Here is a 19,394-nt window from a genome sequence, read left to right as displayed (position 1 = left end):
CTCACTGTCATATTTTGGATGTTTCCATCCTGAACCCCAACTTCTGCCCCAAAGCAGAACTGAAATAATTTATTTTGTATTGTTATGAAAAACTTCTGAAAATGCTATTAAAAAATTTCCATAGAGGAAAGAGTGTGAAGATTGTTGTATTTCACCCAGGGACCATTGAGCCCTTCTATAAGAGATCACTAACATGTTGTTAAAGGTTGAGCTTTGTGTGCTTATATATATCTGTAAAGAAAAACATTTCCCTCTAAGATTAGTTGCCTCCTACTTTAAACCCCATCAAATGTGGTGCAGTACTCTTGGAGTATGGGTGGTGTGAGGTATGATTTGTCCAGGAACAGGTTCACTCGTGGGTAAGGTGTGTGGAGATCTGCTGGGGCTGGAAACTGGAGCTGGGTCCCTTGGGGCAGGGAGGAGCCTGCCTCACTCTTTTTTTTTTTTTTTTTTTTTTTTTTTTTTTAATTATTTATTTTTAATTAGTGAGTCACAGTGAGGGTACAGTTACAGATTCACACATTTTCATGCTTGTTTTTCCCTCATGCAATGTTCGAGAGCCCATCCCTCCACCAGTGTCCATTCTCCACCACCAATGAACCCAGTATCCCTCCCACCCCCCAATCCCATCCCCCACACCCCACCCCACCTCTGAGACAGGGCATTCCAGTTTGTTCTCTCTCTCTCCTTTTTTTTTTTTTTTTTTTTTTTTTTTTTAAGAAATATTTTATTGAACCACCGTGAAAACAAAAAAAAAATACAAAGCTTTCAGGTTTAAGTCACAGTCAAATACTGATTAAACCACCATCCCTTCACCAGTGCACCCGTTCCACCACCAAGAACCCCAATACACCCCCCTCCCACCCCACCCCCATCTAAGTAGTTGATGATATTCCCATTATTCTCTCTATATATTGAGTACATTTCATATTTCCATACAGAACTCACTATTGTTGATTGGAAATTTTCCCCAACAATCAGGCCTGCTGAATAAGCATCATCTAATAATTTCTCTTCCTTGGTAAAAGTGAAGATTTTGAGCCTGCGCGGCCGCGATAGCAGCCGCGCGGTTTTGGGTTTCTAATACTTTAGCTCAGTTCACAGTCAAAATGGATGGCTGCAAGAATCTGCTCTGGTGCCAAAATGGGTTAGGAGACCTCAGGATCACAGTCAGTAGGCGGGAGGCTCTGCTTCTCGTGCCGCGGCTCTTGGTTCATCTCTGGGCGGAAGGCGCGCCGGGAACACCTCCCCTCCCAGGATCACCTACAGGCTACGTCACTAAAGAAAGTCCTACCTCCTGGTGTAGGGGTCTTAGAGGGTGGCTCTCACCGCGTGGCTGCTGCCGCTGCCGCCATTTTCGCTCAGAAAAATGGGGTGGAGAGGGAAAAAAATCCCTCCCCGGGCTGCACGAGGTTGTAGTTCAGTTCGCAGTCAAAATGCATGGCTGCAAGAATCTGCTCTGGTCTGCCTCACTCTTAAAGACTCCCGAAGCCTGGACATCAGGGTACCTGAAATTTTTCATTGTTTGGTGCTAGCAGAGATTATTAGTGAAGCAGTTGAGTTAAGCCATTTGGCCTGGTAGGGCGTGAGTGTGGCCGCTGGAGCTTTGGGCAGAGTCGGACAGTGTGGCCCGCCCTTCCGAGGGCGCCCCACAGTTATCCCGGGAGAAACACCAGTATGTCCGTGACATATAGGGTGGGGCGGGAAAGCTGCCTGTTCCCTCTACAAGAAGATGAGTCTCTTTTTTTGCTGCTGTTGCTGCTGCTGCCATTTCTCAAAGAGGTTATTGATTTACTCTGATTTTTCTTACTTCTTAAGATAATTCATCTTCTCTGTTTATCAATTAATTTTGTCATCCATTTCTCATTAATGTTCCTGTTCCTTTCTGGTGAGGTTGTCAGCTTCACAGACTTATTCTCTCCAATTGAACCTATCCTTTTAATTTTATGTGTAGGTTAACTATTTTACTCACATTATTTTTCATAGCTAATGTTCCTGTTTTGTTTTCAATTTTTTGGTATTTATAGTAACCATTTCCCTATTTCTTAAGTTCTTAATTTTATAATTCTGCTTCAGAGGATAGGTTTCATAGAGATTGTTATTGCTCAAATTTGAGCAATACATTTGACTTGTATTAACTTTACTGGTGACCTGAGGGGTACTGAGGTGATACCAGTTACTCCAATAATTAATATGAGGGGGGATGAAGATTAGACATAGCTTGTGACAGTTCTAATTTGTGACATTCTCAAGAAGTAGAAGGCAGTGAGAGGGTAAATGGAATTCAAAGTTGTTTGACCGTTCCGGGCCCCTTCCCCCCTTGCCTTGGGAGGGCATAGTCTCGTAGGTTTTACTATGTTGTACTCAGTGAGACAGGAGAGGAGAGGCTGACTGTCTGGTGTGTGCTCATCCCTGCTTGAAATTGTTTCTTCTGTACATAGAGGTTGTATGTGTCTTTCTGTGTGTGTTTTGCCTATTCCTGCCTGAAATAGTTTCTTGTTGGTTTTAAAGTTTGATTTGTTTTGGAGATACTGGTAGTGGTTCAGGCAGTTTTATTTTCTGTGGTTGTTTTTGCAGCATATCTGTTTGCTTAGGGGCTGGCTCTGTGCTCAGTCATCACTCTTGGAGGTGCCAGTAATAGAACCCTGGTTAGTGGTGTTCAAGTTAAGTGCCTTACCCGCTGTACTATTTCTCTGGGCCCTATTTTACCGTCTTTACGGAATATTAAATTTTTTATTTTCAGTTGTAAGAAAAAGTTGCTATCTCAGCTAAAATAGTGGTTAAGTAAGGGGATTCGGGGTTTTTAGGTTCTCTGAAGTTAGAGACATTTTGGGAGGGAAGATAGAATTTATAATTTAGTCATTCTTCAAAGGGTTCAATATAGGTGTGTATACTCTCCTTAACTCTGTATTCCATATTGAATTATATGATAAATTATACCTCAGTAAAGCTGTTATTTTTTAAAATCCCCCTTAAATTTTTTAATATTTCAAATTCCAGGTTAAAAAATTAAAATTGGACAAGTGGTGTCACGTGCCATCCTTTCCGCCAATATTCACATGTTTAGTTCTAGGTTGTTGCTGCTGTTCTTAAAGTTAAGGCGATCATTTGATGACTTACTAACTTGAGATACTCTGATATATTTTGAGATAATTTGATACATTTTGTAGCCAAGGTGCCAGCATTGATGCATCTAGTATTGAATTTGAGATTATGATGAAAGAGTTAAGGTTGATTTTATGATTTTCACCTTACCCATTTACTGTACTTGATTAAAATGTTTTATAAGGTTTAGAGGTGTATGTATTTGTATCTAATTTGAATTCTAATTGTGTTTGTTTTGCTTTATCACTAACTTTCATACTTTCCAGTTTAATATGATAAAAGTATAGGTTTTACTGTGATTTTCTGTAACGAGTGCTTTATACTCTTTCAGCTTGCCTAGGGTAGTTAAAAGACGAGTGAATGCTCTCAAAAACCTTCAAGTTAAATGTGCACAGATAGAAGCCAAGTTTTATGAGGAAGTTCATGATCTTGAAAGAAAGTATGCTGTTCTCTATCAGCCTCTATTTGATAAGGTAATGCTTTATACTATTTCACGTATCTAAAATTTGAGAAGACAATAAAGCTCTGGAAATAAAAACTGTGTGGGTAATAAATGGTTTTTAGAAGTATTTGAAAAAGCTGTTGGTGCTGGAGCAATAGCACAGTGGTTAGGGCATTTGCCTGCATGGAGCCAACCCGGGTTTGATTCCCAGCATCTCATATGGTCCCCTGAACACAGCCAGGGGTAACTCCTGAGTGCAGAGTCAGGAATAACCCTTGTACATCGCCAGGTGTGACCCAAAAAGCAAGGGGGAAAAAAAAGCTGTCAATCATAGCACTAAAAGTTGTGAGGTATATATTAATTCTGAGTCCACAGTGAAGACTAGCTAGCTTTTAGCTTGGGTGTTCATGATTTTTAATGGCAAGCTTTACTTTTATCATTTCAGCGATTTGAGATCATTAATGCAATTTATGAACCTACAGAAGAAGAATGTGAATGGAAACCAGATGAGGAAGATGAAATATCGGTTAGTATCTTTTAATAATTTTGGGAAATTATTCTTTATTTAAGATGATTAGTGAGTACAGATTAGTCTTTATTAAACTTGGCACTGCTGGTATCTGAATTTTCATAGTATGTTCTCTTACATTGTGTTGTCATTGTTGTTTCTCCTTGAGTTTAATGGTGACATGCAAAGGATTGTCCCATTATTTGAGTGAAAAATTCAAGTTTAAAGTGACCTGCCCAATTAGTGATAAATGGAAGAGTTAGGCAAATCAGTACTAAAATATATTTATATTTTATAAAATATAAGGTACAGCTATATTGTATATATGTTTTTTCTCATCTATATTATACGTAGTGACCATATATTTTAGCATTGTTATTTTAATGTTAGTTGATAAAAGAATATAATAGCCTAAGTTCTTAGTTCAGCAAGGTGTGAGGCATTGAATAAGGTTTAGATCTTTTGGCATTTTCTGGTTATTGTGCTCAAAGTCTTTAGTTTTACTTCCTCCCCTCAAAAAAAACTTTTTTTCACTAAAGCTCATGACCTTAGGGTTTTCTTTCTGGGAGGGTTATGGTAGTAGCAGTATTACAGAGATAAAGTTTGGCATGTATAGTAGAAGCATTGTTTTATGCAATTGGACTAGAATTGCTTTTTTTTTTGCCTTTTGGGTCACACCCGGAGATGCACAGGGGTTACTCCTGGCTCTGCACTCAGGAATTACTCCATGGTGCTCAGGGGACCATATGGGATGCTGGGACTCGAACCCGGGTTGGCTGCGTGCAAGGCAAACGCCCTACCCACTGTGCTATCACTCCAGCCCTGGACTAGAATTTCTTTTGCTAAAAGTTGTAATTGCTAATAAAGGGTTGGCTAGTATTTTCTTTGGTTTGGAGTGTTAGGCTATACTTGGCAGTGCCAGGGTTCATTTAGTACCTGGGATTGATCCCAGGGTTCCAATCCTTTATGTTATCTCCCTATCCAGGTTTATTGTTTCTATACTTTGCTACTGCATGTGAATTACGGGCATATGATATTTTATCAAGAGATGTGATCTAGGCATGCATTAATGTGTACTATTTTTATCAAGGAGGAGATGAAAGACAAGGTCACAATTGAAGATGAGAAAAAAGATGAAGAAAAAGAAGACCCCAAGGGAATTCCTGAATTTTGGTTAACTGTCTTTAAGAACGTTGACTTGCTCAGTGATATGGTTCAGGTAAATTTTTGCAAACAGTTTACTTTATAGAGTAATCGTTTGAAGTTTTAAATGGTTGTAGTGACTATTACTGACTGTTGCAGAATGATTTTTTTTTTTTTGAATAATAAGAAATTTTCAGCTTCATTTATTTATTTGGGCTTTTTGGGTCACACCCAGCAATACTTATGGTTACTCCTGACTTTGCACTCAGGAATGACTGAGTGCTCAGGGGACCATATGGGATGCTGGGGATTGAACCCAGGTTGGCTGCATTCAAGGCAAATGCCCTCTCTACTGTGTTACCGCTCCAGCCTGCAGCTTAATGTTTAATGTGATAAAATATGATTCATTTTAAAATAGTGATGAGACTGGGAGAAATAGTTCAAGGGGCTAATGCATACTTTGCATGTGGGAAGTCTGGGCTCTATTCCCAGCACCACATACGGTTTCCTGAGCAACAATTAGCACCATTAGGTGTGTCCCCTGTCCCCAAAACAAAAGTGTAGTAATGAAACGTTCGATTACAGTTCTTTTCATCAATTGGTGCTTTTTTTATATAGCCCTGTGTCTTTTGTTTTTGAAGCTTAGTATGGAGGTAGGATGAGAAAACATTTTTTTAATTCTTAGGTGATTCTTGATGTTGCTCAGGGTGACCAAGACTACAGTGGCAATGATGGGGATTGACTCTTGTATGTAGTGTTCAGCCTTTTGAGCTATCTCCCTAGGTGTTTTTGTGTGTGTGTGTGAAGCAAGATAGCTTTTATTGAATGAACTTGATTAGAAAGATTTGAGAGGATAGAAAGAGAATAATTGTTTAAGAGAGAATACAGACTTTTCCGGCGTAGAAATAAGCAGAGAAACATGAGAAAAGCCAGCAAGGTATATTCAAGAGTGGGCTTGAAGAACAAGCCCCAATCTTCAACTTTTAACTAACTTACTCTGAAACACTTTTTCAAGTTGGAGACATAGCTCAGTAATAGAGTACATGCTTTGTACATGTAATGTTCCAGTTTCAATCCATAGCACCACATAAAAAATTATTTCTAAGGAAGCATAGTAAGGTAATCAGGATAGTTTTGTTGTGCTGGTATGTTTAGGTCTCTTTGATACCATAGTTAAAAATAACAGTCCTCGGGCCGGTTTTATCCCTGGCACCCACCACTCATGGTCTGCTGCGCAAAGAGCTAGGAATAAGCCCTGAGCCTCCAGGAGGTGTGGACCCCCAAAAAGAAAGACTTTGGAGAAAAGAGACCTTTTTATTCTGGAACAATTATTTGTCAGTGGGAAAAAATTGTTTTTGCGAAATCAGTAGAGATGTCACCTTTTCTGGGAAACTCTCATAATCAAAACTTATCTCAAGGTACTACCAACTGTATTGTAGTACTTTAAATTTTGATTATTGAATTTCTAATGATCACTAATTTCTACTTTAGTAAAGTAGAAATGGATCAAGCAGAAGAAAAGTAACAAGTAGCAAGAGAAAGGCTGCGATTATAATTGGGAAGGGACATTTGTTTTTACAGCAAATGCTTAGTGAGACTTGGTTTTGTGCTGTTGGACCCATTCAGTCTATAATTATGTAGTTCTGTATTTAGTCACTTTTTTTCTACCAGTGACAGTATAAGTAGAACTTAAGCAAACTTGTTTTACTAGTATAAACCACACTGAGAACTAATCTTAAGCTTTATAGATTATATAAGATTTACTTATCAGTTGTCAACTAAGTATTGTTCATTACTAATCCTAAAAATGTCATAGATACTGATTGTAATTTTTTTTTATTCAAAGGAACATGATGAACCTATTCTAAAGCATTTGAAAGATATCAAAGTGAAATTCTCAGATGCTGGCCAGCCAATGGTAAATAACTTTGAAATAGTTTGTTTTGTAATATTTGGTATATAGGGGAAGGTAAAAAGTAATATTTAAGGGTGGAGAGAGGGATAAGAAGAAATTAAAATTGATGCTTGATAATCTTGGTTTTTGTCAAGAAATCCATGGAGACTGGCAGCTAAGAAGTACTCCCTTTAAACACTGTTTTAGAAATAGCCCTTCTTTGATCCTGCATTTAAAAGCACTGTCACTGTCATCAATTTGTTGCTCATCGATTTGCTTGAGCGGGCACCAGTAACATCTCCATTGTGAGACTTGTAACTCTTTTTGGCATATTGTATACACCACGGATAGCTTGCCAGGCTCTGCCATGCAGGCGAGGTACTCTTGGTAGATTGCCGGGCTCTCCGAGAGGAGCAGAGGGATCGAACTCGCGTCGGCCGCATGCAAGGCAAACGCCCTACCGGCTGTGCTATCACTCCAGCCCAAATTTAAAATAGATTAAAACAAATAGCTAGGGGACATAAATTTATTCTGTTTCAAAAATCACTGTTTGGGAATTACATAAATAGATGTTGAGAGAACCTCTCCTTGCTTGTAATAAAAGATTAGCATCTTCTGAGAGCTAGAGACACAGTACAGTAGGTAGGATATTTTTGCCTGTGTGTGCCCAGCCTGGGAGGCCCCCAGAGGACTTCCCCGACCCCCACCAGGAGGACTTTGCAGGTGTGGTCTGAAAACAAACACAAAAAAAATAAGCAAAAATGAACAGTTTTTTCCATAAACCACCAGTATCCTTTGGGAAGAGATGTTCTAGTCTGTAGATTCTAATTTTGTGTAGTGAGTTTGGGTTTTTCCTCTGTCAAATTTGGGTTTTAAATTGGGTTTTAAATTTTAAAGTCCTTTTTGGGAGGAAGAGGGAGACCTTTATTTTTATTCAAGTGTGCCTAACCTATTTTGTAAATGTGTTAAATAGTTGTGAATTGAATAAATTTTAAGTTTTTACTTTGTGCTTTCAATATAATTTGGGTTTATCTGAGCCTTATTTTGGGAAAAATTACTGCTTAGAATTTTATCTTTGTTAAAATCATAAATTATACTTTAGCAAAATACTGAAACTTGTGGTATAGGAATTTGATTTTTTTTTTCTTTTTTAAGAGTTTTGTCTTAGAATTTCACTTTGAACCCAATGAATATTTCACAAATGAAGTATTGACAAAGACATACCGGATGAGATCAGAACCAGATGACTCTGATCCTTTTTCTTTTGATGGACCAGAAATTATGGGTTGTACAGGGTGAGTTTAATTTTACTTTATAATAGAATGTTAAATTTGTATTTTATTTTATGACACTTGATATTTTCCTCCCAGTGCACTTGGTGTAATTCAAATATGTTGTCTAAATATTTACCTTATCTAAATTATCAGTGATGTGTTCCAAGAACATACCTACTTTCCTAGAGTTATCCTGACTCATTGACTTGATGCAGATATTCTTCCAATGGGGTGCACATTTTATTTTATTTATTTTTAAGTTTTTATTTTATTGAATCACCGTGAAAAAAAATACAAAACTTTCAGGTTTAAGTCTCGGTCATATAATGATTGAACCCCCATCCCTTCACCAGTGCACATGTTCCACCTGGGGTGCACATTTTAAATTGATAGTACTAATGGTTTTTGTATTTTTGGGAAATAATCTGAGAAATTAAGATTGGGGGCTGGAGAGACAGTACAGTGGGTAGGGCACTTGCTGTGCATGTGGTTGGTTCAATCCCTGGCACCTCATTTGGTCTCCTGAATCACCAGGAGTGATCCCTGGATAGAGAGCTAGGAGTGGCGCTGACACTGCCCAGGTACTGCCCCAAAGCCAGAAATGGCAGCTAAAATATTTTTTTGTACTTTTGCAGATAGCAGTTGAACCAAAGTTTTCCTCTACATAAAATATTCTTTAGAAAAAATTTAGCTCCCTAATTATTGAACTATTGAATCATGTGCTGACGATCTTCTCCTTTACATTTGAAGGTGCCAGATAGATTGGAAAAAAGGAAAGAATGTCACTTTGAAAACCATTAAAAAGAAGCAGAAACACAAGGGACGTGGGACAGTTCGTACTGTGACCAAAACAGTTTCCAATGATTCTTTCTTTAATTTCTTTGCTCCTCCTGAAGGTAAATAGAACTTTGTTGGGGCAGGTATCGATGCTTGTTTTATTATAAGCTATGTTTAATTTTGTATTAATTATAATTTTTTTTTTTCAATTTTACAGTTCCTGAGAGTGGAGATCTGGTAAGTTTAATTGATTTGTCTATGTTTTCAAAAGTGGGGAATGGATTATTTACAGCAGGCCTTTTGTTCTGAGTTTTGCAGTGCAGGGGAAGCTATATACATTTGAAAATAGAACAGCGGGTAGGGCGTTTGCCTTGCATGTGGCCGACCTGAGTTCGATTTCCAGCATCCCATATGGTCCCCCGAGCACTGCCAGGAGTGCAGAGCCAGGAGTAACCCCTGTGCATCTCTGGGTGTGACCCAAAAAGCAAAAAAAAAAAAAAAAAAAAAATTTGAAGTAGTTTAGATTTTTATATATGTAAAATTTAAATTTCTGCTTCTTTTTTCTTTTCAGTATTTTTAATTTATAATCATTTTGGTTAATACCAGATCTGCCCGATATTTCTGCCTAAAGTTAACTAACTCAAATGAAACGTGATTTTATTTTTAAAAGCCTTTTTTTTCTAGTTGTAACGAAAGTTATTTTACTTGTGAGCCAGAAAAAACAAAGCAGTAGTAATTTTTGTTTCTGGTTTGTAAGTAAAACTTAAATGTTTCTCTATTATTTTATTTATATTATATATTATTAAATATATTATACATATATTTTAGTCTATTCATGGGAGAGCTTGGCAAGCTCCCTTTGGCGTATTCATATGCCAAACCAGTAACAATGATGGGTCTCGTTCCCCTGACCCTTAAAGAGCCTCCAATGTGGCACCATTGGGAAGGATGAGTAAAGAGAGGCTTCTAAAATCTCAGGGCTAGGACGAATGGAGACGTTATTGAGACCACTCGAGAAAATCGATGATCAATGGGATGATGATGATATATATTATCAATATATATTATATTATTATATGCTATATATTATACAGTATATTATTTTGTAACATAGTAGTTAATAGTTAAATGTTTCTCTATATTATTTAATACCCCGAGTCTTGCATGTGCTAAATTAAGTAACAAAACTATCAAATTTTGTGTGTTTACCTTTATAAAAACAAAACAGGATGATGATGCTGAAGCTATCCTTGCTGCAGACTTTGAAATTGGTCACTTTTTACGTGAGCGTATAATTCCAAGATCAGTGTTATACTTTACTGGAGAAGCCATTGAAGATGATGATGATGATGTAAGTATTCTGAATTCTACAATGAAATTTAATTGGTGAGGGTATGAAAATTAGAATTGTTGAGATTTAATAATTTTTTTTCTGTCTCAAACTTTTTTCACTTAAAATCAATTTCAGTCTGAGAAATGTATCATTGAAACTTCCAATTTGCCAGGTGCTTTATTTGGAATTTTTGGTCATCTTGTATTCAGAAACCTTTTCCTGTTGCTAGATTTTTTTTTTGGCAGCCCTTAGATTCAGTTTGAATTCTGGTATATAGCGGTCACAACCCATTGTTTAAGAAACTAGATTATAGATCACTAGTTTTTAACCACTTGTTCACATACCTATCTACAGGTATAAAAAAGGTTGAGCATATCATATGCTTTACCATAATATAGCATATTATCATAACTACTATTTAGATAACTTCTGATTTCTTTTAAATCCTATTAGAATGTTGGGGATTTGTTGTTTTTTCCTACAGCAAATTATTTTTTGTAGGATTTTGTGAAATTATGCTTGGTCATTTTATCTTTTATTTTTTTTTATGTATGTGTCTCTGAGTAGACAAAATATACTTCATGCTTTTAAGTAACTAAAAAAGTATTGGGAGGTATGCAACTTTATACAAAGGAATGTTAAATAGCAGTTGAGGTAAAGTTAATCTCTTCAAATGTTTTGGATTAAATCTTTATTTTATTGCTGAATGGAGATAATACAAATAGGCTTTAGGTTCTGTTTTTGTGCTGTGTTTTACATATACTGTACAAGTACTAAGTTTAGTTATAATTGTCTTATCTCAGCTTATCCAAAATTGTACTGGATTCTTTAGTTTTTGTGGGGATTTTTTTTGTCTGTTAGATAATGGCACTGAATGATTTCTGTAGTTTGTTGCCCTTGTTTTCATAATTATTTACTTTAGAGAAAAGTATGTTTCTTCTCTAGAAATTAGTGGATACAGTGATTGATATAACTAATGCTTTTTCTAGGTGTTTGTCAGGTTTATTCAAACTCTCATCTTTTTTTCCCTCTTATAGTATGATGAAGAAGGTGAAGAAGCAGATGAGGTAATGTTTACCAAATGAGCAAATCATTGTTTAACAATTGAGAAATATATTGAATAATTTGTGTATTTCTTTGCCATAACCTTTCTGTGGTAGAGGATAAAAATGCTTTTGGAAAAAATACTTTAGAATTCTACAGCCAAACAATGTATGTATAAGGTTTCAATAAATAAATTGCAAAACTCAGAACATTTTTTTTATTTCAAATAATTCTGTTCTGCTGCAGGGTTATCAGCTCTTTGAAGAAGTCAAAAGCTGCAGTAAACTTTTTCAACGTTGGCTGCAGTAAATCTTTTCAATAAAAGCTCTCTGGATGTCTCAAGTTGTGTTGGGAAATTTTTCATATTAGAAGCTTTCAAATTAAATTGCATTGTCACCAAACTCTGTAATCATGAAAATCTGTTGATCTGTAGTGTAAATTGTATTAAATTCTCCCTACATTATGAGCCATTTCTTCATACTCTGTACCTACTTCATGGATGCATTTTGAACTTTAATATAGGAAGGGGAAGAAGAAGGAGATGAGGAAAATGATCCAGACTATGACTCAAAGGTGAGCAAAAGTAGTGCTGTTTTCTGTCCATTCAAATGGTCTTCAACAAAACCCATTGGCTAGATAAGTTTTTGTTTCCATTTCCCTCTGGCATTTCAACAAATGCACATAACTAATGGGTTTTTCTTGAGACACTTCAAAGTTTTTGTTTCTGACTTGGTATTTTACAGACAACCCCGATGATTCTACTCTAATCACATACTATCTTGAGCATTTTTAAAAAAATAAGTTGTAGAAGAAAATTCTAAACAAATTTTAGGAATAATAGAAATATTTTAAATTACTTGGGAGACTGTTTAAAAGAAAATCCAAAAGAAATGCTATAAATTATTTATTGCTCTTATTCTCTGGTGGTTTTTCCTTCAAAGGAAAGCTAACAAATGAACAATTTTTAATTATTTGAGTGCTGAAGCAGGGGAGCAGTGCTGTCTTTGAAATATTTTTCAGCCCCTCTGTTCCCATCCAGTTCCTTATTCCTGGGAATTTGCCACATTAGGGTTAGCCACAAAGTATTTAAAACTATCAGAATTCATTTGAAATATTTCTTTTTAATTCATTTGCTAAAGATTATAAAAATTATTTAGAAGATAATTTTATTTCTAAAATTATTTAGAAGATATGTAATCTGGGACACAGGAGAAGATAGTTTTTGACTATCTTCTTTTTTGACTTTCTTGTTTGTTTGGTTTGGTGGTGGTGGTGGTGGTGGTGGTGGTGGTGTTTTTGTTGTGGGGCCATACCCAGCAATGCTCAGGGCTTCTGGCTCTGTTCAGGTTTCACCTCAGGGTAGACTCAGGACCATATGAAATGTCAGGGTTTGAAACTGGGTCAGCCACATGCAAGGCAACTAACTGTACTATCACTTCAGCCCAGTGGATAGAATTTAATTTTTTTTTTCTTTTTTTGCTTATTTGGGTCACACCCGGCGATGCATAGGGGTTACTCCTGCTGTGCACTCAGGAATTATCCCTGGTGGTGCTCAGGGGACCATATGGGATGCTGGGAATCAACCCAGGTCGGCCGCGTGCAAGGCAAATGCCCTACCCGCTGTGCTATCGCTCCAGCCTCCATAGAATTTAATTCTTACAGATGTGAATTACATTAGCAGCTAATTACAAATGGAATTAATATTTTGAATAACTGATTTTAAACAGAATAATTGATAGCAACTAACACATTGGTTATTTTGTTAAGATTACAGCATTTTGCCTTCATTAAGAGTATGTTTTATTTATAGTGTTAAGCCTACAATATAAAGTATGGACTTTATGTACTTTAGCTTTGCTGATATGCAGATATTTGGGTGAACTGCTATTATATATACTATAATTTGGCAAAAACTTTCAGAGAACAGTGAGATAATATGGTAACTAAGAGTTACTATAAGAAAATTATTTGAAGCAGGTAGAAAAAGGTAGATTGACTTCTTGTTTTCCTTTAACAGAAGGATCAAAACCCAGCAGAATGCAAGCAGCAGTGAAGCATGATGTGTGTGGCCTTGAGGATAACCTGCACTGTAATAACCTAAATACAACCATTATTTACTTACAGCCTTATGTTTTTGTATTTTCTTAGTAGACTCAGTAATTTTTTTTAAGGAGAGGAACTGATATTTTAAAGACCAGTTTGTTCTACTTAGCATTTTAACTATGATTCCTCTGCCAAATACATTGAAGGCACAGATTCTCTCAAGCATGTTCATCCATTGCTACATAATTTGGTTCTTTCAGAGTATTTTTAACCTGTAGCTGTTAGATAACAGCTATAAAAATGAAGACTGTCTCTCCAGCCCCCAAATAGAGCATTTTTTTGATTGACAATTTTTTTCCCCACAGGAACCAAAATATTTTATTCAGCTGGAGTAGTTGAATGGATTTTAAGTTTGCTTGCATTAACTGTGCCTTTCATTACTTTGTTATAGAAATGTAGTGACTTTACTAAGACTATTCATCATTGGGATGGGGGGGCTTGGCCAGACAAGTGTATGGTTAAGAATTTCCAGTAAGACCACTCTCAGTTACTTAGATTATTCATGGATTTTTGTGTTGTAGATAACATTGTTAATTGTAAAGAAATCTAATTCCATAGTACAGTTTTGGTTATCATAGGGAGACAAATAAAGCCTAGAATTTTCAGAAGTTAGTCTCACTCATTATTTTAACTGTACTTTCAAATTTAACCTCCATTAATAAGCATCTCTTCTTTGTGGTAGGGTCTACCTTCTGCTTCCCTGGAAAGGATGAATTTACATCATTTGACAAGCCTATTTCAAGTTTTTTTGTTGTTTGTTTGCTTGTTTATGTTTTTCCAGTTTAAAATAAAAGTGTCAAGTATAATTTTAGTTCTCACAAAATAATGTCTTAATTTTGTACTAATTCAGGTAGAAGCAAGACCTAGCTAAAACTAAACTTCGTTCCCAGTTTATTATACTGCTGAAAAACAGGGCGCTGACTTGGGAAGAAGTACTACATCTAATAAGAAACTAAAAATGAAAGAAAAAAGCGTTCTTAAATGTAGTGTTTTTCTCAGTGATTGAAGCTAAATTTTATTTTCTTTTATTAGAACTAGAGAGATGGACCCAAGCCTCTAATTAATTCCAAGTTTTATTGCTTAAAGTATGAGTTTGTCATTTACCCATGCTTCTGTTATCTATGTATTCAAATGGGTAGTACTGTTCACTAAACTACCTCACAGATGTGTTAAAGCATTATTAGTTAAAATTTTATGAAATGTTCTTCATTCTTATTAAAATCTTAAAATTTTGGACCTGTTTGTGCCACAAGTATGATCTTTAGCATATTATAGCATATTATTCATACCAGGGCTAATCAAACTGGAAATCAAATGCTCAGTGAGTACTTCTAAGCTGGATCTAGCCAGGCCACACTTCTGGATCTTTGTGTGGCTCCTTTTTCAATAGTAAGAATGGGCGAGTGACTGAAGGAGGCCCGGTGAGTGTTTCCAGGCATTGTAGTTATGGCCGTATTGTAGCACATCTACAGAGATCTAAAGTAGAAACAAGTTAAATTTTAGAAATGAAAAATTGCCATTAAATTTTAGACTGTAGAGCCACATTTAAAATACCTCAGGCTAATTACTGTTAATTTTTTGGTGGTGAACTTTAATATGGGCTAATTGGATTATAATTGGAAAGTTTAGAGTTCCTGCTCTTAACAAAATTACACTGGGGTCATCTTCAGACATTTGAGTTATATTTTGGAACATTTAGTTTTGGAGTCTGAATGCTTTTTGCTGTTTGTATGGTACTATCCATTCTTAAATTTTTAACTACTGGAAATCCTTAACCAATTAAAAGTCTGTGGGGGATAAGACTTTGAATACACCTCACATTTTTACTCTTTATTTTCAAAATAACTTTGGTTGCTTCAGTTCAGATATCTTTGCTGACTACTGGGTGGGGGGGGGGTTACTCATCACTCATCTAATGTAACTTTTTTTTCTGAACTTTAAACTGTTTGACTAAAGATAGAATCCCATTTTTGTGAACTTAAAGAATTAGCAGAAACCACTACCCTTTGCCCCTCCCCCCATTCTTTTAGGAAATAGCTGTTGCCAAAGTGAAGGTAGATAGGATTTCATTTTGTTACTTAAAGGGTTGTGGTTTGCAGGATTTGTTTTCTTAATAAAAATGTTTAAAGAGTATCAGTGTTTATGCCATTTCTCAAATTCATACATAGTTCTATTTCGTCCTGGAATAGAATAAACTTTTGAAATGCTGTAATTTGAAGTCCTTAATAAAATTTGCATTTAATTTTATAAAATGTACTAGTGACATTCTGGGTGTTTTTTAAAGAAATATCTGAATATACCTTTTTTTTTTTGTAAGTACAGAGTAGAGATGTTCCTTACATAGGCCACAGTGGCCTGTAAATCAATAAAGTGAGACAACTTCAACGCCCTTACTAAGTAGTAGAAAATTAGAACAGAAGATACGCCAGTTTCTACAGATTCTACTTGATTAAATTACAGACATTTTTTAGATTTTGTTTATTTCTAATTTCTCAGGTTTGTTCTAGCCTGGGCACTGGCTACATTTCCCTAGTTTATTTCCTCTTTAGAAATGGTAAAATTCCATAGGAAATAATACTTTGGAAAAAATTTATCTTTTAATAACCACATCAGTAGGATAAATTAACAAAGAACAGTTCTAATAATCTATTGTTTTTTTTTAGTAGATACAGATATTAAAAGTTATATCTAATTTCTTAATTACTATATCTGGTCCACTGAAATAGTATTGGTGTTTATATCACATGAAAGTTGTTTGGAATTAGCTTATAGAAAAGGTACTTTTAAAAAATGGGATTCTACCTCCATTTTCTTTTAAGTTCACTTAATAACCTAGAAGGAAACTATAGCTTTAATAAAAAATATTTTCATTATTCTGTAAATAGTTAAATGAGTTTAAATGGTTATGATAAGGCCCCATGATAAGAATTAACTGTATATTACTGCTGCTTTTAAGACATTTGTGGGTTTGAGTCCATTTCATTGAGTTCATTCCCATTACTAAAAATAAAGATAACACTTTGTATTTTTGTGAAAATCTTAATCGTACCATGCAGAATATTAAACTGTTTAACCTTCAGTTTTTCTTTGAATGCTTGATACAGAATGAGTCCATTTTTATGAGTTAGTTAGTCTTAGAAAAATTGTAGCTTTTATTTTTTGGACTACTTCCAATGTACATAATAACTAGATACTTTAGAAGAAACAGCATATGTTCTACCATATAGCAAATTTAACCCATATGCTAATTTAGTTTTTCTTTTAAGACCTTATGCATTGTATATATTTACATATATACATTATATACTTGATATTCGTGAAGTGGATTTTGTTTTGAAAATATGTGCTCATAATTTAGGTAATTTACTAAAGTACTAAATCTCTTAATACCTGAAAAGTTAAATGTAAATGATAATGGTGAGATTAACTTATAAGTGTTTACTGATGATTTTTGTATACTGGTTTTAGAAATCCAGGTAAAAATACAACCTTAACATTAAGCCAGTTCTTAGGACCAGTGAGTTCAGAAGATGGAAGCATGTTTGTTTTAGTATGAACTTTAAAGATAAGTGTATGATTCATAAGTAACTTTGATTGCTGTGTTGGCTAATTATATTTTTAAAAACACAGTATACTTTGTATCTTGTTTTTTTTTTTTAAAATAAATAGATTTTTGCATTGGGGTGGGAAATCAAGGTCTTGACTAATTTTTAAGTATAAAATAAACTAAGATTTAGAAGTAATGTATTGGCAGCACAAAGTAAGTACACTGGGTTAATTTTTATATTGGGTAGTAAGTGAGTTTATGCCCAATTTTTAAATTACTTTAATTTTTTTAAAACAAAAACAATTTGCTTCACTTACCTAATATCAACTAGGTTTTGAAAAATCAACTACTTTTAAAACATGATTTGGGGCCAGAGAGATAGAATAGGCATTAAGCTGCTTGCCTTATATTCCACCAACCCTGGTACTACATATATTTTTCTGCATACTGCTGGTGTGCCCCCCAAAAATTGAAGTAAAAATATTTTTTAAATGTGTATTTTATTGGAAATGCGTGTTTTCTTATGTTGATTTGCTGAATGTCAAAGTGATGTATAAAATTAAGCCTTTTTATTTTTTACTTTTGGAGTGACCCCTGGTGGTGCTCTGAAGACCATATGTGGTGCCAAGGATTCACACCAGGATCTGTCACGTGCTTGGCAAGTGCCTTCCTTCCTTCCCTGTCTCTAGCCTGAGTCTCATTATTTGGAGGGCACCATATCCTGTGGTGCACAGGATATGCTGGGTGAACAAGCACCTGTATTACTTCTCCAGCCCAAGTCTTACGCATTTTAAATTATTACTTATTCCATCTTTTCCAATCCCTATTACTTGAATGAATTCTTGGATGTTAGGTAGACAGTGAGATGGGTGTTCATCTTGAGCAGTTGCGATTTTATTTTAAAATGTTTGTGTTTATGGGGCTACTTTTGGTAGTATTTATGGCAGTATGTTGGTACAGGGGATTGAACCTAGGGTTTCCATGGTGAACCTGTATATACTCCAGCCAATTGAACACTCTCCCTGGCCCCAGGTGTATTTTTAAATTTTTTTTATTTTTTATTTTTACTTTTTGGGTCACACCCAGTGATGCACAGGGGTTACTCCTGGCTCTGCACTCAGAAATTACCCCTGGTGATACTCAGGAGACCATATGGGATGCTGGTGGGCCTGGGTGGGCCGAGTGAAGGCAAATGCCCTACCCACTGTGCTATTGCTCCAGCCCCCCAATGTGTAATTTTAGATTTTCATTGGTCAATATGTTTCAAAATTAAGGGGCCTGGTTTCTCTCTTGACTTGATAACAAAGTCATAGAGCCTAGACCCTGTGTGTGTTTGGGGTTGGGGGCCAAAGGGGATGTTGGAGGCAAATTAGTGAAGTTTGAGGGTTATTCCTGACTTTGTGGTCATATTTATTTTTAAGTGCAAAGATGGAGCCCTGGCCTCCTACATGGAAGTTGTGCACTTATATCAATTAACTATTCACCATCAGAGCTAGAGTCTTTAGAGCAACAGATACCTATTTTTTTACTTCCTCTCTCTGGACTTATAAACTATTAGTATTTGGAGCTACATCTGGTGATATTGAAGAACAGGGGTGCACCCGAGATAGAACCCATAGTTTCTGTGAGAATCTTATTCTGAGCCATCTCCCTTGCACCTGAACCTGAACTTCTGTGCATGTCATTAGTTCAGCTTAGAAGCTTTAGATAACTACCTTTTGGTTCACATTTGAACTTGTTCTTTTTATTCAAAGTAGTACATTAGGGAAGTTTACTGTCAGCTTAACTTCAAATATTGGGTCTGAAAGATGAAGGGTACTTGGCAGATTTTTGCATATGTAGGTTAAGTAGGATTTCCTAAATCTGCAGTGTTGTTAATTATACGGTAAGCAAGGTAAGTGACTTTTTTGGTTATCTTCACAGTGAATGTAGGAATACTCACTATGAATGCCCTTTCTACATCATTTAAGTTAAAAAAAATACTGGATTAAGATATACAGACAATATTTTGTAGATATGACATTCCATTATGGCTGGAAACTTAGTACTGAGCATTTGGCTTCTAAGATGATCTGGAATCATCCGAAGAGGCTTTATTGGTGTTAGACATTGGGAAAGAACTCACTTGGGATATGACCAAAATCTCACTTAGATGCGGCCTTATGGAACTTATGGCCTTGTGGACTTGGAGAAGCAAGGAACTTGTCAACGGAATTGCCCTTTT

General features: G+C 35.7%; 1 protein-coding gene across 6 annotated transcripts in view; it reads left to right on the top strand.

The window, feature by feature from the left end:
- Positions 1-17,252, top strand: part of NAP1L1 (nucleosome assembly protein 1 like 1) — a 37,575-nt gene extending 20,323 nt beyond the window's left edge. For 4 of the 6 annotated variants that reach the window (XM_055118219.1, XM_055118214.1, XM_055118217.1 and 1 more), the window contains 11 exons: positions 3,437-3,578; positions 3,993-4,073; positions 5,146-5,274; positions 7,045-7,116; positions 8,248-8,387; positions 9,117-9,262; positions 9,361-9,380; positions 10,372-10,494; positions 11,514-11,543; positions 12,043-12,093; positions 13,538-17,252. In XM_055118219.1, coding sequence (XP_054974194.1) covers positions 3,437-3,578; positions 3,993-4,073; positions 5,146-5,274; positions 7,045-7,116; positions 8,248-8,387; positions 9,117-9,262; positions 9,361-9,380; positions 10,372-10,494; positions 11,514-11,543; positions 12,043-12,093; positions 13,538-13,573 — 970 coding nt within the window. In that variant the 3' untranslated portion in view covers positions 13,574-17,252. Of the gene's footprint in view, positions 1-3,436; positions 3,579-3,992; positions 4,074-5,145; positions 5,275-7,044; positions 7,117-8,247; positions 8,388-9,116; positions 9,263-9,360; positions 9,381-10,371; positions 10,495-11,513; positions 11,544-11,766; positions 11,863-12,042; positions 12,094-13,537 lie in introns of those variants that run through there. The other 2 variants (XM_055118216.1, XM_055118218.1) reach the window with 2 other exon arrangements.
- The last annotated feature ends 2,142 nt before the right edge of the window (positions 17,253-19,394 follow it).

The sequence above is a fragment of the Sorex araneus genome, chromosome 10 (genome assembly GCF_027595985.1).
Source record: "Sorex araneus isolate mSorAra2 chromosome 10, mSorAra2.pri, whole genome shotgun sequence".
Classification (NCBI taxonomy): domain Eukaryota; kingdom Metazoa; phylum Chordata; class Mammalia; order Eulipotyphla; family Soricidae; genus Sorex; species Sorex araneus.
This window is presented reverse-complemented; position numbering and strand designations above follow the sequence as displayed.